At 47.0% G+C, this 23,471-nt stretch overlaps 1 protein-coding gene across 1 annotated transcript in view; it reads right to left on the reverse strand.

The window, feature by feature from the left end:
* Positions 1-23,471, reverse strand: part of LOC116982612 (T-cell leukemia homeobox protein 1-like) — an 80,483-nt gene that overhangs the window by 19,670 nt on the left and 37,342 nt on the right. Inside the window, exon 2 of the mRNA XM_033035906.1 lies at positions 15,959-16,196. Within this exon, the coding sequence (XP_032891797.1) occupies positions 15,959-16,196 (238 nt within the window). The remainder of the gene's footprint in view (positions 1-15,958; positions 16,197-23,471) is intronic.

The following is a 23,471-nucleotide window of genomic DNA, read 5'->3' on the forward strand; positions in this document are numbered from 1 at the left end:
ATCATCATTGAAATGGCGGTGCTGGTTGTAGGGCCGAATGGCCTACTCCTGCACCTATTGTCTATTGTCTATTGTGAGGCAGCAAACTCTAGTCAAGTTAAGTCACTTTTATTTCTATAGCACATTTAAAAAACAACTATCGTTGGCCGAAGTGCTTTACAATTGGTGGAGGTACTAACGTAACTCTACTGCGCATCACCTTGCCGCCCCCACTGTATGTATTGGATGGTGTCGAAAATGTACACCGTCCAATTCTAACCTCGTTGTTCCCCCAGGCAGTGTGTCCAGAAGAATGTAAATGTTTTCGAGTGCCTGTAAACCTACCCTGCTGCCCCCTGTTATTAAAGCTATATCTATAAACCACAAGGTTAATTATCCCCATGCATCTCTCCTTGTCAGCTTGCTCAGCACACATCCTTTTGATCTCCCACTTAAAGAGATTTTGTTCTGGATGGACTTCAGGGTGGTGCAGTGGCGCTGCTGGAAGTTTGGTTTAGTTTAGAGATACAGCACAGAAACAGGCCCTTCGGCCCACCGGATCGGTGCCGCCGACCGCGATCCCCCCGCCCACTAACGCTATCCTACACACACAAGGGACTATTTTTTTTTACACCGGGTCGCGCCAACCAGCGCACATTAACAATATCCTATACCCCTTGGGACTATTTTTACATTTTTACATTTATACCAAGCCAATCAACCCACATACCTGCACCAGAGATTCACACAGTGAGTGGTGAATCTGTGGAATTCTCTGCCACAGAAGGTAGTTGAGGCCAGTTCATTGGCTATATTTAAGAGGGAGTTAGATGTGGCCCTTGTGGCTAAAGGGATCAGGGGGTTGGAGAGAAGGCAGGTACAGGATACTGAGTTGGATGATCAGCCATGATCATATTGAATGGCGGTGCAGGCTCGAAGGGCCGAATGGCCTACTCCTGCACCTATTTTCTATGTTTTATGTCTTTGGAGTGTGGGAGGAAACTGAAGATCTGGGAGAAAATCCACGCAGGTCACGGGGAGAACGTAAAAGCTCCATACAGGAAACCCGGGTTCGATACCTGACGACCGATGCTGTCTGTACGAGTTTACAACGTTCTTCCCGTGACCCGCGTGGGTTTTTCTACGGGTCCTCCGGTTTCCTCCCACACTCCAAAGACGTACAGGTTGGCGGTTCAATAGACAATAGGCAATAGGTGCAGGAGTAGGCCATTCGGCCCTTCGAGCCAGCACTGCCATTCAATGTGATCATGGCTGATCATCCCAATCAGTACCCCATTCCTGCCTTCTCCCATATCCCCTGACTCTGCTATCTTTAAGAGCCCTATCTAGCTCTCTCTTGAAAGTATCCAGAGAACCTGCCTTCTACCACCCTCTGAGGAGAGAATTCCACAGACTCACAACTCTCTGTGAAAAAAGGTCACGTGTACCGAACTACGGTGAAAAGCCTTTGGTTGCGTGCTAACCAGTCAAGGAAAGTCGAATACATGATTACACTCGAGCCATATGCAGTGCAAACATACATGGTACAGGGAGTAGTATCGTTTAGATAAGGGAATAATGTTTAGATAAGTTAATAACATTAGAGGTTAATTGGCTTCTGTACATAGTTTCTAGTGCAGGGGCCGGCAACCTACGGCCCACGGGCCGAATGCGGCCCGCAACTCGAAATCATCTGGCCACAGGCGTTTTTTTTTTCTCTGCAAGCATAGCCCGCAGTCGTATTTATTTTTGCTCAGCGCGTCCCGGAACCATTGCGGCCAGCAGACAGAGAGGGGTGAGGTCTGTAATGGCCATCTCGCAAGCAGCCTGCCCTGGAGCCCTTCTCTGTTTTCTGTTGTTTTGAGCGTGTTAAGGTCATGTTTTGGTGTTTCTTCGTTATGTTTTATGCGGGGGAGGGGACGGGGAATAGGGGGAAACTTTTTCTTGTTGTGTTGGAATCCATCCCGACGCCGGAGTTTCGATCATCCCGACGGAGGGTCTGAACATCGGGACGTCGTCACAGTGAGGAATGCTGATTCCACTGTAGTGGATGTTAATGTTACATGAAGGTACACAAAATTGCTGGGGAAACTCAGCGGGTGCAGCAGCATCTATGGAGCGAAGGAAATAGGCGACGTTTCGGGCCGAAACCCTTCTTCAGACTTACATTGTGTTGGTTGCTGTTAAATCGTTGTTTTTTGCAATGTTATGTTAAATTGTGTTAAATGGTTGCGTTAAATTAAATTGGGTTTTTTGCACAATAAATGCCAAGTTGATCTTAAGATTCTTGAGAGTTGATTCTTGAGATTTTGTTTTTGCTTTTTTTCTAGTTTAGGCGTTTTGTTTTTCTCTTTTTTTTTCCTTTATCTTTTTGTTTTTATATAGACAAGTTATCTTTTAAACACTTAACTATTTACATAGAAACCGGGAGGTATACTCAACGTGTATTTTGACACTGGACTCATACTCAGGATATACTTGTTATTAATGTAATCCTGATCCCTGTGTATCAATATCACTGATATGTTTATCTTTTTTTTTTTTTGCTTTTGAAAAAATTAATAAAAAGATTTTAAAAGAAAAGAAAAGGTTCTTGAGGTTGATTCAATACCAGTGTCTCAAACTAATGGGCCTGTCCCACTTAGGCGACTTTTTAAGCGACTGCAGGGGACTATGCTGCCGCAACATGTTGAAAAATTAGCGGTGACTAGAATGAAGCCGCCATGGAGAGTAGCGAGAATTCTCGAGCCGTAGCGGGTCACCAGGAGGTCCTAGTGGGTTGCCGGAGGTTGAAGGTTCTCGTAGGTTGTAGCCGGTGCTGACCGGTGAATTTCATTGGCCCATGGGGAAAAAAAAGGTAAGCAGGAGTTTTCAGAACCAAGGATAACCGACCGGTAATGTTAAATGTCCGCCGAGCTTCACAGCCGTGTATCTCTGGCTTCTTAAAAATTGTCTCCACCCCTTCTCCCCCCTCTCCCCCCTCTTCCCCTCTTAAAGGACTTGCTGTACACTGTGCTTTAGCCATCTTTCTACAGCGCCAACCTTCCTGTTCATCGCGGTGTGTGTCTGTATCACCTTGGCTTTGCACCGTGTGGATTTTTACACAGGCAAGCGGGGGGAGTGCTGTCTAAAAAATTCACACGGGCTGGTGAAAGAAGCGATGTGGTGTGTGTGTGTGTGCGTGTGTGCGTGTGTGCGTGTGTGTCACTCTGAAAGTCGCCGTTCCAATCCCCAGTTATTCAGGCGACTGCCGGCAACTTGGACCATCGCCAGCAGTCCGCTGAAAAATCACCTAAGTGGGACAGGCCCAATAACTCCTATGTTCAGTGGACATAATATTTCTGAAATATATAAACATGTCAAAGTTTATTAGCTCTGGCGATAGGTGTGGCCCTCCAACCGCTCACAGACCTGGGACCGGGGACCCGGCCCCCAGACAGAACTGGGTTGCCGACCCCTGTCTAGTGTGTGGGATAGAACGAGTGTACAGGTGATCAGTGGTTGGCACAGACTCTGTGGTCCGAAGGTCATATTTCTACACTGTATCTCTAACGACTAGAGCTTTTCACTGTACCTCGGTACATGTGACAATAAATCAACTCAACTGTCCAAAATGAAGCAGTAAGCACCATCAACATAGGTAGACAAAAATGCTGGAGAAACTCAGCGGGTGCAGCAGCATCTATGGAGCGAAGGAATAGGCAACGTTTCGGGCTGAAAACCTTCTTCAGACTGATGTCAGGGGGGGGGGGGGAGAAGAAAGGAAGAGGAGGAGCCAGTGGGCTGAATGAGCTGAGAAGGGGAGAAGAAAGCAGGGACTACCTGAAATGGAGAAGTCAATGTTCATACCGCTGGGGTGTAAACTGCCCAAGCGAAAATGAGGTCCTGCTCCCCAGATTACGGTGGTGCTCACCTCATGGAGGAGGCCAAGACAGAAAGGTCGGATTGGGAATGGGATGGGGAGTTGAAGTGCTGGGCCACGGGAGATCAGGTTGGTTATTGCGAACCGAGCAGAGGTGTTGGGCGAAGCGATCGTCAAACCTACGCTTGGTCTCACCGATGTAGATCAGCTGACATCTATAGCAGCGGATGCAGTAGAGGTTGGAGGAGGTGCAGGAATCGTTGAGTTTCTCCAGCATTTTGTCTACCTTTGATTTTCCAGCATCTGCAGTTCTTTCTTAAACACCGTCAACATGGCACAGCTTCATCCCCTCTGTTATTAGACGACTGACTGAACTACTCAAATACTAAGAGTATGTTCCCAGTGTTCCCACCTACCACGTTTCAGCACTTGCATCTTTTTCATTGCGATTGGTGTAACACTAATCACTGAGATATGATGAAGAAGGGGTCGACTGGGTTTGTATTCACTGGAATTTAAGGGCCTGTCCAACTTGCCGATTTTTTTGGCGTCATATCAGTGTCGACAAAAGATTTGAACATTTCAAAATCCAGCGGTGACAAAAAAGTTTCAATACTCGAAAAACACCGCGCGTCACGGTGCGTCACGCTGCGACATTTCGGTGACCTGATACGTCAGTCAATGATGTCAGCTGACGCTGAAAAAAATCGCAATTGGACAGGCCCTTTAGAAGGATGAGAGGGCATCTTGTGGAAACATATACAATTCTTTAAGGATTGGACAGGCTAGATGCAGGGAAAATGTTCCCCATGTTGGGGGAGTCCAGAACCAGGGGTCACAGATTAGGAATAAGGGGTAGGCCATTTAGGACTGAGATGAGGAAAAACTTCTTCATCCAGAGAGTTGTGAATCAAGCTGTGAGAGTTGTCAAGAGGACATGACTTGAGAATTAAGGGACAGATGTTAGGGGTAACATGAGGGGGAACTTCTTTACTCAGAGAGTGTAGCTGTGTGGAATGAGCTTCCAGTGGAAGTGGTGGAGGCAGGTTCGATTTTATCATTTAAAAATAAATTGGATAGGTAACCATATAACAATTACAGCATGGAAACAGGCCATCTCGCCCTTCTAGTCCGTGCCGAACACGTATTCTCCCCTAGTCCCATCTACCTGCACTCAGACCATAACCCTCCATTCCTTTCCCGTCCATGGAGAGAGGGAGGGGGGGGAGGGGAGGGGGAGAAAGCAAGGACTACTTGAAGTTAGAGAAGTCAATGTTCATACCGCTGGGGTGTAAACTACCCAAGCAAAATATGAGGTGCTGCTGCTCTCCAATTTGCGGTGGGCCTCACTCTGGCCATGGAGGAGGCCCAGGACAGAAAGGTCGGATTGGAATAGGGAGGGGTGTTGAAGTGCTGAGCCACCGGGAGATCAGGTGGTTATTGCGAAGTGAGCGGAGGTGTTGGGCGAAGCTGAGATTGACAGATTTCTGATTAGTACGGGTGTCAGGCGTCACGGGGAGAAGGCAGGAGAATGGGGTTGAGAGGGAAAGATAGATCAGCCAAGATCGAACTGCCAAAGTAGACTCGATGGGCCAAGTGGCCTACTTTTACTCAATGTTTCTATGTTTCAATGTTTATGAACTTATGAACTGGACGTCGGCCATTTTGGCCCTTTGATTCTGCTTAGTTTGGTTTAGAGATACAGCGTGGAAACAGGCCCTTCAACCCACCAATTCCACGCCAGCCATCCCCACACACAACCAAACACAATCCACACACAAACACTGGGGACAATTTACAATTTTACCAAGCTGATTAGCCTCCAAACCAGTACGTCTTTGGAGTGTGGGAGGAAACCGGAGATCCTGGAGAAAACATAGAAACATAGAAACATAGAAAATAGGTTCAGGAGTAGGCCATTCGGCCCTTCGAGCCTGCACCGCCATTCAATACGATCATGGCTGATCATCCAACTCAGTATCCTGTACCTGCCTTCTCTCCATACCCCCTGATCCCTTTAGCCACAAGGGCCACATCTAACTCCCTCTCGACCCGAAAACATCGCGTAAGACAGGGTCTCGATGGGACCCTTTTTCCAGCCATCTGCAATTCTTTCTTAAACATACTAAATAAGTTGATTTGTTGTTATAACTGCAGTTTCAGCCGAACAAAACACTTTATCACACATCATAGAATGAAATGACACAGATTAGCGCGTTGGTGCAGTGAAAGCATTTAGGAATGTTATGCTTGTAATTGCCCAAAAAATTACGTTTGCAACCCCAGAGGGGCATGATGAAATGTTATGTGGAGCGAGGTTGGACATGATCAGTTTGAAGGGAGGAGCAGAATGGCCTTGTCTGTTTCATGTCCCCCCTTGTTACTGTACCTATGTACGGTGCACTATTCATCTGTCAGCCCCCTGCTGTATCTAACACTGCACTCCATCTCCACCCCCAAACCATGGGCCATGCATCGAGGTACATCCACTCCCGTTCCAGGCAGGCACGGGGGAGAACTCCGTATAAAACTCCGTACAGGATGGCACCCGTGGTCAGGATCTCGAACTGGGCCTCTGGATCTTTGAGGCTGTAACTCCACCACTGCGCCACCGTGCCGCACACAGAGCCCGTGCTGTGACCATTTGGGCCCCATTGATCTTCACAACAGCAAACCAGCACGAAGAGAAGCCTAGTCTATTGAATCGCATTTTTATTCACCTTTTTTGTTTTGCATTGCAAATAACCCTTTAGCAAGTACTTTTTATTATAAAATGAATAACATTCGAGTTTAAAGGTTGAAAATGAAAAAAAGAAATCCAAGCCCATAATATACAGTGAAGTGCAGCATTATTTGGTACCCGGGGTTTCAGAGTCTTTGCTGAGGGGGGTAGGGGGGGAGGAAAGGGAATCGAGGGTGGGGGGGGGGAGGGAGGGGTCAGACCACGGAAGCCACGGAGGTAACCGGACGTGATTTTGGTCCCGTCGTCGGCCCAAGGCTGGAGGTTCTGCAGGGCGTAGAGAGAGGCGTCTGTGGACGCACAGCGTGTCCTGGTGGAGGGCTGAGTCAGCGATTTCTGGAAGGCCTCTTGTTGAAGTTGGATCATCAAGCCGGTTCGCCTGCTGCCTCTCGGCCTCTCGCTCCTCGGCCGTGTCTGCCTCCTGCACCGACAAACAAAAACAAAAATCAACGAGGGGGTCGATTCCAACGAGGAAGGACATTCTTGCTATTGACGGAGTGCAGCGTAGGTTTACAAGGTTAATTCCCGGGATGGCGGGACTGTCATATGCTGAGAGAATGGAGCAACTGGGCTTGTACACTCTGGAGTTTAGAAGGATGAGAGGGAATCTTATAGACAATAGACAATAGACAATAGGTGCAGGAGTAGGTCATTTGGCCCTTCGAGCCTGCACCGCCATTCAATGTGATCATGGCTGATCATCCCCAATCAGTACCCCGTTCCTGCCTCCCCATATCCCCTGACTCCACTATATTTAAGAGCCCCATCTAGCTCTCTCTTGAAAGAATCCAGAGAACCTGCCTCCACCCTCCCTCTGAAGCAGAGAATTCCACAGACTCACCACTCTCTGTGAGGAAAAAGTGTTTCCTCGTCTCCGTTCTTATTGAAACATGTAAGATTGTTAAGGGTTTGGACACGCTAGAGGCAGGAACATGTTCCCGATATTGGGGGAGTCCAGAACCAGGGGCCACAGTTTAAGAATAAGGGGTAGGCCATTTAGAACGGAGATGAGGAAACACTTTTTCACACAGAGAGTGGTGAGTCTGTGGAATTCTCCAGAGAACCTGCCTCCACCGCCCTCTGTGGCAGAGAATTCCACAGACTCACAACTCTCTGTGTGAAAAAGTGTTCCCTCATCTCCGTTCTAAATGGTTTACCCCTTATTCTTAAACTGTGGCCCCTGGTTCTGGACTCCCCCAACATCGGGAACATGTTTCCTGCCTCTAGCGTGTCCCGCTGAGTTACTCTGGCATTTTGAGTCTATCTTCGATTTAAAGCAGTATCTGGAGTTCTTTCCGACACACTCTATGCTCAATACCCTGGTTGGTGAAGGCCAATGTGCCAACAGCCTATCTTTGAAAGATTTGGGGATGCCGTCTTCTGCTCAGTTCTACATTCTTGCGATCTGATCGTATTCTCACTGTGCGGCGTGTTTGGACTCATGTTCTGCTCAGCTCTCTGACAGGCAGACTGTGTCGATAGATGTAATTTGCTGCACAAATTTTAGTAATTGTTAGTTCCCCGCGGGGAAGTGTCAGATTCTTCTGACACTGACAGGCAATTAGACAGTTGGAGTCAGACCAGAATTAGGAACAAGCATACCTCCAGCACTGGAAATCACAGCGCTGACAAAGAAAGCTCTCAGGCACGGTGGCGCAGCGGTAGAGAGTTGCTGCCTCACAGCGCCAGAGACCCGGGTTGACCCTGACTGTGGGTGCTGTCTGTACGGAGTTTGTGCGTTCTGCCCGTCACTCGCGTGGGTTTTCTCCGGGTGCTCCCGGTTTCCCTCCCACACTCCAAAGACACGCAGGTTGTAGGTTAATTGGTTTCTTTAAGAATAAGTGGCAAGCCATTTAGAACGGAGATGAGGAAACAATTTTTCACATGGAGAGAATGGGTGACGTTTTCGGGCACCCGTTCCTTCTCTCCAGAGATGCTGCCTGTCCCGCTGAGTTACTCCAGCTTTTTGTGTCTATCTTCGGTTTAAACCAGCACCTGCAGTTCTTTCTTACACATTCTGACTGAACTTGGGGGAGTCCAGAACCAGGGGCCACAGTTTAAGAATAAGGAGTCAGCCATTTAGAACGGAGACGAGGAAACATTTTTTCTCACAGAGAGTGGTGAGTCTGTGGAATTCTCTGCCTCAGAGGGCGGTGGAGGCAGGTTCTCTAGATGCTTTCAAGAGAGAGCTAGAATAGGGCTCTTAAAAATAGCGGAGTCAGGGGATATGGGGAGAAGGCAGGAACGGTGTACTGATTGGGGAACGTCAGCCATGATCAGATTGAATGGCGTGCTGGCTCGAAGGGCCAAATGGCCTACTCCTGCACCATTGTCTATTGTCTATTGTCTATAAGGGCCTGCTTCTACAATGGCTTACTCCTTATTCTTAAACTGTGGCCCCTGGTTTACTCCGGGTGCTACTGTTTCCTGCCACACTCAAAAGACGTGCAGGTTTGTAGGTTAATTGGCTTCTGTAAATTGCTCCTGGTCTAGAGGTTGCTAATCTGGGGATAACATTGAAATAGTGATGGATGGGCCTAAGGCCTGTTTCCATGCTGTATCTAAACTAAACTTTGTTTATTATTATTTTCTTTCTTTCTTTATTTGTCCATTACCAGCTGCCATTTTACATGGTATTACCATAGCTTAGTAGTTTTTTACGGTTTTGTAGTTTTTTTTAGTTGAGTTTATTTTTGAGATACAGCGCGGAATCAGGCCCTTCGGCCCACCGAGTCATCCCCGTACACTAACACTATCCTACACACAATTTACAATTTTACCGAAGCCAATTACTTATCGTCTTTCTTCTTGATGAATAGCATGCAACAAATGCTTATCACCGAACCTCATACACGTGACAATAACACTAAAGTGAACAATTAAACTACAAACCTGTATGTCTTTGGAGTGTTTAGTTTAGTTTAGTTTGGGGAGGAAGCCAGAGCACTCGGAGAAAACCCACGCGGTCCAGGGGCGAACGTACAAACTCCGTACAGACAGCACCCGTAGTCAGGATCGAACCCGGGTTTTTTATCCGGTTTTTTAAAGGCTTAAATAATGAACATCCATAAACCTCTGAGGTAGAAAATTCATAAATAAATCATCTCTCCAGTCATAAATGACTGAGCCTTTCTCACTTACACTACACTCCTTGGTTCTAGATTCCCCCACAGCTTCCCAGCAGCAATTAAAGTTCCTCAATCATTTTTAAATGTCGATTAAGTCAATATTTGTTTTCTAAACTCTGTGGACACATTCTACTCAAAGCCTCCTTAGGGGGTGATCTCAAAAATCAATTTAGTGCAATCTTTCTCAGACATATCTTAAGGTTGCAGAGAGATTTACGAGGATGTTGCCACGACCCCAAGTGTCTGAGCTATAGTGCCCGACTGTCCATATGGTGCCAGCACAATAACCTGGCTCTCAACACCAGCAAAACCAAGGAACTGATTGTGGACTTTGCTCAGCCCCCTGCTGTACTCACTCTATACTCATGACTGCGTAGCCAGACATAGTGTGAACTCCATCATCAAGTTAGTCTGATGACACCACTGTTGTGGGACGTATCACTGATGGAGATGAGTCAGAGTATAGAAGTGAGATCGACCGTTTGACCAAAGTGTGCCAGCACAATAACCTGGCCTTCAACACCAGCAAAACCAAGGAACTGATGTGGACTTTGGAAGGGGTAGGATGGGACCCAAAGTCCCGTTTATATCAGCGGGTCAATGGCGGAAAGGGTCAAGAGCTTCAAATTCCTGGGCGGTGCACTTCTCTGAAGATCGCTCCTGGTCCGAGAACACTGATGCAATTCTAAAGAAAGCACATCAGCGCCTCTACTTCCTGAGAAGATTACGGAGAGTCAGTTTGACAAGGAGGACTCTCTCTAACTTCTACAGGTGCACAGTAGAGAGCATGCTGACCGGTTGCATCGTGGCTTGGTTCGGCAACTTGAGCGCCCAGGAGCGGAAAAGACAACAAAATGTAGTAAACACTGCCCAGTCCATCATTGGCTCTGACCTCCCTTCCATCGAGGGGATCTATCGCAGTCGCTGCCTCAAAAAGGCTGGCTGTATCATCAAGGACACACACCATCCTGGCCACACACTCATCTCCCTGCTACCTTCAGGTAGAAGGTACAGGAGCCTGAAGACTGCAACAACCAGGTTCAGGAATAGCTACTTCCCCACAGCCATCAGGCTATTAAACTCAACTCATACAAAACTCTGAACATTAATAGACCATTATCTGTTATTTGCACTTATCAGTTTATTTATTCATGTGTGTATATATTTATATAATGGTAAATGGACACACTGATCTGTTCTGTATTTATGCCTACTATATTCTGTTGTGCTGAAGCAAAGCAAGAATTTCATTGTCCAACATAATTGTATAAGGGGTAAGAGTGTTGCAAAAACAAGCCTGAAGGCTTTGTGTCTCAATGCAAGGAGCATTTGTAATAAGGTGGATGAGTTGAACGTGCAGATAGCTATTAATGATTATGATATAGTTGGGATCACGGAGACATGGCTCCAGGGTGACCAAGGCTGGGAGCTGAACATCCAGGGATATTCAATATTCAGGAGGGATAGACAGAAAGGAAAAGGAGGTGGGGTAGCGTTGCTGGTAGAGAGGAGATTAACGCAATAGAAAGGAAGGACATTAGCTTGGAGGATGTGGAATCGATATGGGTAGAGATGCGAAACACTAAAGGGCAGAAAACGCTAGTGGGAGTTGTGTACAGGCCACCTAACAGTAGTAGTGGAGTTGGGGGATGGCATCAAACATGAAATTAGAAATGCGTGCAACAAAGGTAAAACAGTTATAATGGGTGACTTCAATCTACATATAGAGTGGGTGAATCAAATTGGCAAGGGTGCTGAGGAGAGGATTTCTTGGAATGTATGCGGGATAGTTTGGGTATTGAGTAATTAGGAAGGGCTAGTTAGCAGTCTTGTTGTGCGTGGCCCCTTGGGCCAGAGTGACCATAATATGGTTGAGTTCTTCATTAGGATGGAGAGTGACATTGTTAATTCAGAAACAAGGGTCCTGAACTTAAAGAAAGGTAACTTTGAGGGTATGAGACGTGAATTGGCCAAGATAGACTGGCAAGATAGACCAGCAGAGGAGGACAAAGGGCTAATTAGGAAAGGGAAAATAGATTATGAAAGAAAACTGGCAGGGAACATAAAAACTGACTGCAAAAGTTTTTATAGATATGTGAAGAGAAAAAGATTAGTTAAAACAAATGTAGGTCCCTTGCAGTCGGAAACAGGTGAATTGATCACGGGGAACAAAGACATGGCAGACCAATTGAATAACTACTTTGGTTCTGTCTTCACTAAGGAAGATATAAATAATCTGCTGGAAATAGCAGGGGACCGGGGGTCAAATGAGATGGAGGAACTGAGTGAAATCCAGGTTAGCCGGGAAGTGGTGTTAGGTAAATTGAATGGATTAAAGGCCGATAAATCCCCAGGGCCAGATAGCTGCATCCCAGAGTACTTAAGGAAATAGCCCCAGAAATAGTGGATGCATTAGTGATAATTTTTCAAAATTCTTTAGATTCGGGAGTAGTTTCCTGAGGATTGGAGGGTAGCTAATGTAACCCCACTTTTTTAAAAGGGAGGGAGAGAGAAAACGGGGAATTACAGACCAGTTAGTCTAACATCGGTAGTGGGGAAACTGCTAGAGTCAGTTATTAAAGATGGGATAGCATCACATTTGGAAAGTGGTGAAATCATTGGACAAAGTCAGCATGGATTTATGAAAGGTAAATCATGTCTGACGAATCTTATAGAATTTTTCGAGGATGTAACTAGTAGAGTGGATAAGGGAGAACCAGTGGATGTGTTATATCTGGATTTTCAGAAGGCTTTCTACAAGGTCCCACATAAGAGATTAGTATACAAATTTAAAGCACACGGTAGTGGGGGTTCAGTATTGATGTGGATGGAGAACTGGCTGGCAGACAGGAAGCAACAAGTAGGAGTAAACGGGTCCTTTTCAGAATGGCAGGCAGTGACTAGTGGGGTACCGCAAGGCTCAGTGCTGGGACCCCAGCTATTTACAATATATATTAATGATTTGGACGAGGGAATTGAATGCAACATCTCCAAGTTTGCGGATGACACGAAGCTGGGGGGCAGTATTAGCTGTGAGGAGGATGCTTGGAGGCTGCAAGGTGACTTGGATAGGCTGGGTGAGTGGGCAAATGCATGGCAGATGCAGTATAATGTGGATAAATGTGAGGTTATCCACTTTGGTGGCAAAAATAGGAAAGTAGACTATTATCTAAATGGTGGCCGATTAGGAAAAGGGGAGATGCAACGAGACCTGGGTGTCATGGTACACCAGTCATTGAAAGTAGGCATGCAGGTGCCGCAGGCAGTGAAGAAAGCAAATGGCATGTTAGCTTTCATAGTAAAAGGATTTGAGTATACGAGCTGGGAGGTTCTACTGCAGTTGTACAGGGTCTTGGTGAGACCACACCTGGAGTATTGCGTACACTTTTGGTCTCCTAATCTGAGGAAAGACATTCTTGCCATAGAGGGAGTACAGAGATAGTTCACCAGACTGATTCCTGGGATGTCAGGACTTTCATATGAAGAAAGACTGGATAGACTCGGTTTGTACTCGCTAGAATTTAGAAGATTGAGGGGGGATCTTATAGAAACTTACAAAATTCTTAAGGGGTTGGACAGGCTAGATGCAGGAAGATTGTTCCAGATGTTGGGGAAGTCCAGAACAAGGGGTCACAGTTTAAGGATAAGGGGGAAATCTTTTAGGACCGAGATGAGAAAAACATTTTTGGTGGTGAATCTCTGGAATTCTCTGCCGCAGAAGGTAGTTGAGGCCAGTTCATTGGCTATATTTAACAGTGAGTTAAATGTGGCCCTTGTGGCTAAAGGGATCAGGGGGTATGGAGAGAAGGCAGGTACAGGATACTGAGTTGGATGATCAGCCATGATCATATTGAATGGCGGTGCAGGCTCGAAGGGCCGAATGGCCTACTCCTGCACCTATTTTCTATGTTCTATCTGGGACACATGACAATAAACTCTCTTGAATCTTGAATCTTGAATATTGAATCTATAGGGAGAGGCAGAGCTGGCTCGGACTCTATTCCTTGGAGCGCAGAAGGATGAGCAGTGATCTGAGGTGGATGGTGCAGTTATGTAAGATGGTGGTGAGGTCGCATTTGGAGGATTGCGTTCAGTTCTGGGCAACATATTATAGGAAACAGGTTGTCAAGCTGGAAAGGGTGCAGAGAAGATTTACGAGGATGTTGCCAGGACTCGAGGGTGTGAGCTACAGGGAGAGGTTGAGTTGGCTGGGTCTCTATTCCTTGGAGCGCAGGAGGATGAGGGTGATCTTATAGAAGTGTACAAAATCATGAGAGGAATAGATCGGGTGGACGCACAGAGTCTCTTGCCCAGTGTAGTGGAATCAAATATCATAGGTTTAAGGTGAGAGGGGAAAATTTAATAGGAATCGGAAATGTAACGTTTTCACACAAAGGGTTGTGGGTGTCTGGAGTGAGCTACCAGAGGAGGTAGTTGAGGCAGGTACTATCATAATGTTTAAGAGACATTTGCAAAGGTACATGGATAGGAATGGACCAAGTATAGATGGGGCATGTTGGGCGGTACGGACAGGTTGGGCTGAACGGCCTGTTTCCATGCACTATAACTCTATGACCCTAGCCCTAGAGCCATAGAGTGATACAGTGTGGAACAGGCCCTTCGGCCCAACTTGCCCACACCAGCCAACATGTCCCAGCTACATTAGTCCCACCTGCCTGCAGTTGCTCCATATCCCATTAACTTCTCCTATCCATGTACCCTATTTCTTAAATATTGGGATAGTCCCCGCCTCATTTACCTCCTCTGGCAGCTTGTTCCATGCACCCACCACCCTTCGTGTGAAAAAGGTTACCGCTCAGATTCCTATTAAATCTTTTCCGCTTCACCTTAAACCTATTTCTCTATGACTCTATGACTGTGAATCTATGACTCTGAGAATCTATGACTGTGACTAATACTCCAATGCCCCTGTCCCACTTAGGAAACCTGAACGGAAACCTCTGGAGACTTTGCGCCCCACCCAAGGTTTCCGTGCGGTTCCCGGAGGTTGCAGGTGGTTGCTGGAGGTTGCAAGTAGTGGAAGCAGGTAGGGAGACTGACAAAAACCTCCGGGAACCGCACGGAAACCTTGGGTGGGGCACAAAGTCTCCAGGGGTTTCCGTTCAGGTTTCCTAAGTGGGACAGGGGCATAAGACTCTAAGTCTCTTTGACTCTTATAACTCTGTAATTTGACTCTTATAACTCTGTAATTAATTCATAGTTTGAGGAAGGACATCCTTGCTATTGAGGCAATGTAGCGTAGGTTCACGAGATTGATCTCCGGGGTGGCGGGACTGTCACATGAGGAAATATTGGAAAGACTGGGCTTGTATTCACTGGAATTTAGAAGGATAAGTGGGAATCTTATAGAATCGTATAAAATTATAAACGGACTAGACAAGCTAGATGCAGGAAAAATGTTCCCAATGTTGGGGGTAGTCCAGAACCAGAGGCCACAGTCTAAGAATAAAGGGGAGCCCATTTAGAACTGATGAGAAAAAAACGTTTTCAACCAGAGAGTTGTGAATTTGTGGAATTCCCTGCCACTGAAGGCAGTGGAGGCCAAATCACTGGATGGATTTAAAAGAGAGTTAGATAGAGCTCTAGGGGATAGTGGAATCAAGGGATATGGGGAGAAGGCAGGCACGGGTTATTGATTGGGGACGATCAGCCAATAGACAATAGACAACAGGTGCAGGAGCAGGTCATGTTGCATTTCGAGCCAGCACCGCCATTCAATTTGATCATGGCTGATCATCCCCAATCAGTACCCCGTTCCTGCCTTCTCCCCATATCCCCTGATTCCGCTATCTTTAAGAGCCCTATCTAGCTCTCTCTTGAAAGCATCCAGAGAACCTGCCTCCACTGCCCTCTGAGGCAGAGAATTCCACAGACTCACCACTCTCTGTAAGAAAAAGTGGTTCCTCGTCTGCGTTCTAAATGGCTTACTCCTTATTCTTAAACTGTGGCCCCTGGTTCTGAACTCCCCCAACATCGGGAACATGTTTCCTGCCTCTTGCGTGTCCAAGCCCTTAACAATCTTATATGTTTCAATGAGATATCCTCTCATCCTTCTAAACGCCAGAGTGTACAAGCCACGGTCGCAATGAATGGCGGTGCTGGCTCGAAGGGCGGAATGGCCTCCCCCTATTTTGTTTTCTATGTTTCTGTGACTCAATTACTGTTCTGAAACAAAAAGTGGTGGGAGGGGGCATTAGGGTGTGAGGGACTTCCTCTGGGTGGTGTTACCTCCACTTGGTCCTTCTGTTCTGGAACCAGGTCTTGACCTGGGCGTCGGTCATGATGAGGGCCTTGGCCAGCGTTGCCCTCTCGGCCGAGGCCAGGTACTTCTGCCGGTGGAAGCGTTTCTCCAGCTCGCAGATCTGCAGGCGGCTGAACGAGGTCCTGGGCTTCTTCCGCTTGGGAGGGGTGCGGTTCTGGTAGGGGTGTCCGATCCTCCTGGCGGCGGTGAAGGGGGACAGGGCGGCTGGTGGGAGCAGAGGGGAGAGGTCATTGAGAGGCTACAAACACTAAGACCGTCACAAATATAGATTATAAACCAGTACAGTCAAGGCAGTGGAGGCAAATTCACTGGATGTTTTCAAGAGAGAGTTAGAAAGATAGAAACATAGAAAATAGGTGCAGGAGTAGGACATTCGGCCCTTCGAGCCTGCACCGCCATTCAATATGATCATGGCTGATCATCCAACTCAGTATCCTGTACCTGCCTTCTCTCCATACCCCCTGATCCCTTTAGCCGCAAGGGTCACATCGAACTCCTTCTTAAATATAGCCAATGAACTGGCCTCAACTACCTTCTGTGGCAGAGAGTTCCAGAGATTCACCACTCTGTGTGAAAAATGTTTTTCTCATCTCGGTCCTAAAAGACTTCCCCCTTATCCTTAAACTGTGACCCCTTGTTCTGGACTTCCCCAACATCGGGAACAAACTTCGTGCATCTAGCCTGTCCAACCCCTTAAGAATTTTGTAAGTTTCTGTAAGATCCCCCCTCAAACTTCTAAATTCCAGCGATTACAAGCCGAGTCTTTCCAGTCTTTCTTCATATGAAAGTCCTGCCATCCTAGGAATCAGCCTGGTTAGATTTAGCTCTTATGGCTAACAGAATCAAGGGATATGCGGGGAAAGCAGGAACGGGGTACCGATTTTGGATAGACAATAGACAATAGACAATAGACATAGACGATAGGTGCAGGGGTAGGCCATCCGGCCCTTCGAGCCAGCGCTGTGATCATTCAATGTGATCATGGCTGATCATCCCCAATCAGTACCCCGTTCCTGCCTTCTCCCCAAATCCCCTGACTCCACTATCTTTAAGAGCCCTATCTAGCTCTCTCTTGAAAGTATCCAGAGAACCTGCCTCCACCGCCCTCTGAGGCAGAGAATTCCACAGACTCACCACTCTCTGTGAGAAAAAGTGTTTCCTCATCTCTGTTCTCAATGGCTTACCCCTTATTCTTAAACTGTGGCCCCTGGTTCTGGGCTATGATCATATTGATTGGCGGTGCTGGCTCGAAGGGCCGAATGGCCTACTCCTGTACCTATTTTCTATGTACAGGAGCCGGCTGTTTTGAGCGGCACGTGTCGCAGCGGTAGTTTTACAGTGTCTTACAGCGCCCGAGACCCGGGTTCAATCCTGACTCTGCACAGAGTTTGCACATTCTCTTCGTCCTGACCCGAAACATCACCTATTCCTTTTCTCCGCAGATGCTGTCTGTCCCACTGAGTTACCCCAGCTTTTAGTGTCTATCTTCGGTTTAAACCAGCATCTGCAGTCCCTACGTGCAGGTGTGTGGGTGAATTGGCTTTGATAAAAATGGTAAAATTGGCCCTAGAGTGGAGTACAGCGCTAGTGGACGAGGTGATCGCTGGTCGGCGCGGTCTCAGTGGGCCGTAGGGCCTGGTTTCACACTATATATCTATAGGTAAAGTCAAAAAGCCATTGTCTACGCCGAACATGATGTAATGACCAATTCTTCAGGCCCTGTCCCACTTTCCCGAGTTACTCACGAACTCTCCCGAGTTTCAAGGGAATCAGGAGAGTTTGTGAGCAACTCGGGAAAGTGCTCCGGTTTCATAGAAACATAGAAACATAGGAAATAGGTGCAGGAGGAGGCCATTCGGCCCTTCGAGCCAGCACCGCCATTCAATGGCTGATCATCCACAATCAGTACCCCGTTCCTACCTTCTCCCCATATCCCCTGACTCCGCTATTTTTAAGAGCCCTATGTAACTCTCTCTTGAAAGCAACTGGGCATAACTACGGCAGATGGAGTTTAATTGCCATATGTACTGACAGTGGAACCATGGAAGGCTTACTTGATGCATCTTTACAGCCCCACTAATATAATAACACATCAATAAATATACAATGATCAATAATACAATATATTAATAATAGTAATACTCAGTAACCAGACTATAACAGTGAAAAACTGAAGTATGTAGTGCATAGTAAATCATATTTGTTGCTGTATAGTTAAGGCTAGTTGAACATAATGTTATTGTGAGAAAAGACAGACACAAAATGCTGGATTAACTCAGTGGGACAGGCAAATTCTCTGGAGAGTTTCGGGTAGAGACTCTTCATCAGACTCTTTTCACCTTGGACATAGGTCGGGAGGGATTGGACCAGGGGGGGGGATAAGGTGTACGTTTAAATGATTTCAATGGGGCCAAAGCTAATCAACCTACAAAACCGTACGTCTTTGGAGTGTGGGAGGAAACCGGAGCTCCTTGAGAAAAATCCACGCAGGTCACAGGGAGAACAGCACCCGAGGTCAGGATCGAACCCAAGTCTCTGGCGCCGTGAGGCAGGTACTCTACCGCTGCGCCGCCGTGCCACACCAACCTAATCTGAAGGCCAGCCGCGTCTGCAACAACGCAGTGCTGGTAGATCTGATGAGCTTGTGTCCTTTCATCACTTCTATAGACAATAGACAATAGACAATAGGTGCAGGAGTAGTCCATTCGGCCCTTCGAGCCAGCACCGCCATTCAATGTGATCACGGCTGTTCATGCACAATCAGTACCCCGTTCCTGCCTTCTCCCCATATACCTTAACTCCACTATCCCTAAGAGCTCTATCTAACTCTCTCTTGAAAGTATCCAGAGAACCTGCCTCCACCGCCCTCTGAGGCAGAGAATTCCACAGACTCACCACTCTCTGTGTGAAAAAGTTTTACCTCTTCTCCGTTATAAATGGCTTACCACTTATTCTTAAACTGTGGCCCCTGGTTCTGGACTCCCCCAACATCGGGAACATGTTTCCTGCCTCTAGCGTGTCCAAACCCTTAATAATCTTATATGTTTCGATGATCTTATATGTTTCTACAAGCCAACAACCTGTTTGCTTAAACTATGTAATTCGCTGTGCCATATTTATTTGCCAAAGGGTACCTTGCAGAATCAAAGGAACTGATATTTTTCTTGATCAACATTCAACATTCAATGGCCTTCATGCAAACATGAGGGGAATAGATGGGATGAATCTCTGGAACTCCCTGCCACAGAGGGTAGTCGAGGCCAGTTCATTGGCTAAATTTAAGAGGGAGTTAGATGTGGCCCTTGTGGCTAAGGGGATCAGAGGGTATGGAGAGAAGGCAGGTACGGGATACTGAGTTGGATGATCAGCCATGATCATATTGAATGGCGGTGCAGGCTCGAAGGGCTGAATGGCCTACTCCTGCACCTAATTTCTATGTTTCTATGTTTCTATGAATGCACACAGTATTTTATCCATAGCAGACATAGGTTCAAGGTGAGAGGGGCAATGAACCTGAGGGACAACATTTTCACACAGAGGGTGGTGTGTATGTGGAATGAGCCGGCGGAGGAGGTAGCTGAGGCCAGGTATTATAACAACATTTAATAGACATTTGGGCAGGAACATGGATAGGAAAGGTTTAGAGAGTTTAGTTTAGTTTGGAGATACAGCGCCGAAACAGGCCCTTCGGCCCCTCCGAGCCCGCACCGACCAGTGATCCCCGCACACTAACACTACCCTACACACACTGGGGACAATTTACATTTCAGGCAAAGCCATTTAATCAACAAACCTGTACGTCTTTGGAGTGTGGGAGGAAAACCGATTTCGGAGAAAACCTACGCAGTTCACGGGGAGAATTTACAAACTCCGTACAGACAGCGCCCGTAGTCAGGATCGAACCCGGGTCTCTGGCGCGGTGAGGCCGCAACTCTACCGCTGCGCCACCGTGCCGCCCCAACATAATCTGAAGGCCAGCCACTTTTTGTAAACCAGCATCTCCCATTCCCTATGGCTACATAGAGTCACAGAGACATACAATGCAGAAAAGAGGCCCTTCGGCCCAACTTGCCCACACTGACCAACAGGTTTCCTTCTGAACCTGCCCTATCCATGTACCTGTCTAAATGTTTCTTAAACATTGCGATAGTACCGGCCTCAACTACTTCCTCTGGCAGCTCGTTCCATACACCCAGCATCTTTTGTGTCAAATAGGTTACTCCACAGGTTCCTATTACATCTTACACCCCTCACCTTAAACTTATTTCCTCTTGTTCTTGATTGCTCTACTCTGGGTAAAATACTCCATTATTCCTCTCATGATTTTGTACACCTTTATAAGATCACCCCTCGTCCTCCTGCCCTTCAACGAATAGGCAAAACATCAAAACCCGAGATAGCACCTATTCAAGTTCTCCAGAGGTGCTGCCTGACCTGCTAAGTTACTCCAGCACTGAGTTTAGTTTAGAGATACAGTGCGGAAACGGGACCTTCGGCCCACCGAGTCCACGCCGACCAGCGATCCCCGCACACGAACTCTATCCAGATTGTGGATGTTTAAGAAGGAACTGCAGATGCTGGAAAATCGAAGGGAGACAAAAATGCTGGAGAAACTCAGCGGGTGCAGCAGCATCTATGGAGCGAAGGAAATAGGGAACGTTTCGGGTTGGGACCCTTCTTCAGTCTGAAGACCCGAAACGTTGCCTATTTTCTTCGCTCCATAGATGCTGCCTCACCCGCTGAGTTTCTCCAGCAGTTTTGTCTATCCTGAATGTGGATGATCGGCCATGATCACGTTGAATGACGGTGCTGGTTCGAAGGGCCGAATGGCCTATTCCTGCACCTATTGTCTATTGTCACACTAGGGACAATTTGCACATACACCAAGCCAACTAACCGACAAACCTGCACGTCTTTGGAGTGTGCGGGGCCGAAGGGCCTGTTTCCGCGCTGTTTCTCTAAACTAAACGATCACAATGAATGGCGGTGCTGGCTCGAAGGGCCGAATGGCCTCCTCCTGCACCTATTTTCTATCTATCTATCTAACGATGACAATAAAGCCTCTTGTCTAGGAGTTGACTAAATTCCACCCTCACCTTCCTCTGCCCCAAGAAAAATCTCTCTCTGCTATATTCACTCTATCCTCAGGAGTGCACAATCCATACCAGACCTGGAGGCACAGCAACATTAATCAGAATGGTGACTCAATGGTAATGGTCAGACCAAACCAATTAAGACAGACAGCTTTCCTTCCTTGCGGCAAACTAGTAAACAAGATGAGTTTTTACAATAACTTTCCGTGTTACTGAGACTCATTTTAATTTGGCTTTTATTTAATTACTTCGAAATGCTATGAGTGGTTCCAGATCTATAGTCCCAAATTCGAGCTACTAGTTTAGTTTAGTTTATTACTGACAGGAGTATCAAGGTACAGTTTTTGTCACGAGCTATCCAGTTAGCGGAAAAACAAGAGTCATAAGTTCATAGGTTTTCGGAGCAGAATTAGGCCATTCGGCCCATCAATCATGGCTGATCTAATGGCGCAACAGAGGATGTACTTCCTATGGCAGCTGAGGAAGCACAATCTGCCACGGGCAATGATGGTCCAATTCTACACGGCCATCGTAGAGTCTGTTCTAACCTTCTCCATCATTTGGCTCAGCCACCAAGCACGACACCTGGAGGCTGCAGCGAATCGTCCGATCAGCAGAGAAGGTTATTGGCTGCAACCTTCCCTCCATTGATGAACTGTACACTGCAAGGGCCAGGAAGCGAGCGGGCAAGATCATCTCTCACCCCTCTCACCCTGGCCACAAACTCTTTGAATCACTTCCCTCTGGAAGGCGACTCCGGACTGTCAAAGCTGCCACAGCCAGACATAAAAACAGCTTTTATCCACGAGTAGTTGCTCTACTCAACAGCCAAAAATCTGTAGCCTCCCTTTGATCTGGTATTTTGTTGGTTCACATGCTTGATCAATGGTGTTTTATCATTAATGTTTTATTATTATTAATGTTTAGTGTTTTCTGAGTCATTCGTAACTGTCGCTGTATGTCATGTTGTTACTTGTGGGCGGAGCACCAAGGCAAATTCCTTGTATGTGAATACTTGGCCAATAAACATAGAAACAAAGAAAATAGGTGCAGGAGGAGGCCATTTGGCCCTTCGAGCCAGCACCGCCATTCATTGCGATCATGGCAGCTCGTCCCAAATCAATAACCCGTGCCTGCCTTCTCCCCATATCCCTTGACTCCACTAGCCCCGAGAGGTCTATCTAACTCTCTCTTAAATCCATCCAGTGACTTGGCCTCCACTGCCCTCTGTGGCAGGGAATTCCATAAATTCACAACTCTCTGGGTGAAAAAGTTTTTTCTCACCTCAGTCTTAAATGACCTCCCCTTTATTCTAAGACTGTGGCCCCTGGTTCTGGACTCGCCCAACATTGGGAACATTTTTCCTGCATCTAGCTTGTCCTTACTTACTCCTTACTCTATAAACTTACTTACTCCGAACTCTATCATCCCCCTCCTAACCCCATTCTCCTGCCTTCTCCCCATAACCTGGACACCCGTACTGATCGAGAATCTGTCAATCTCCACCTTGACTTGGCCTCCACAACATCTATGGCAATGAAATCCACAGATTTTTATTGTACTGTGTACCGAGGTACAGTGACAAGATTTTTTGTTGTGTGCTATCCAGTCAGTACATGCCCAGAGCCGTCAAACGCTCGTCAGACATTAGCCAAAACATCCCCGGGATCATTCCTGTAAATCTCCTCTGGACCCTCTACAACGTCAGCACTTCCTTCCTTGTAAAGGGGGCCACAAAAACTGCTCACAATACTCCAAAGATAGACACAAAATGCTCGAGTACCTCAGCGGGCCAGGCAGCATCTCCCGAGAAAAGGAATAGGTGACGTTTCGGGTCTGAACCCTCCTTCAGACCTTTTCTTCACACATGATGAGCGTTTGAGGGCACTGGGCCTGTACTCACTGGAGTTTAGAAGGATGAAGGGCGACCTCATTGACACCCACCGAATAGTGAAAGGCCTGGATAGAGTGGATGTGGAGAGGATGTTTCCACGAGTGGGAAAGTCAGGCATTTTGTATCTATCTATGGTGGAAACCAGCATCTGCAGTTCCTTACTACACAATACTGTGTAGTTGAGCAGCGGTCTGACCAGTGTCTCATAAAGCCTCCGCATTACATCCCTTTTATGCTCTCTTCACATACAATTTGACATGCAGTCTAATGGTGGTGCCGCAGTAGAGTTGCTGCCTTACAGCAAATGCAGCGCTGGAGGTGTGGGTTCGATCCCGACTACGGGCGCTGTCTGCACGGAATTTGTACCTTTTCCCCGTGACCTGCGTGGGTTTTCTCCGAGATCTTTGGTTTCCTCCCACACTCCAAAGACGTGCAGGTCTGTAGGTTAATTGGCTGGATAAATGTAAAAATTGTCCCTAGTGGGTGTGTACA

Source organism: Amblyraja radiata, chromosome 1 (genome assembly GCF_010909765.2).
Source record: "Amblyraja radiata isolate CabotCenter1 chromosome 1, sAmbRad1.1.pri, whole genome shotgun sequence".
Taxonomy (NCBI): Eukaryota; Metazoa; Chordata; class Chondrichthyes; order Rajiformes; family Rajidae; genus Amblyraja; species Amblyraja radiata.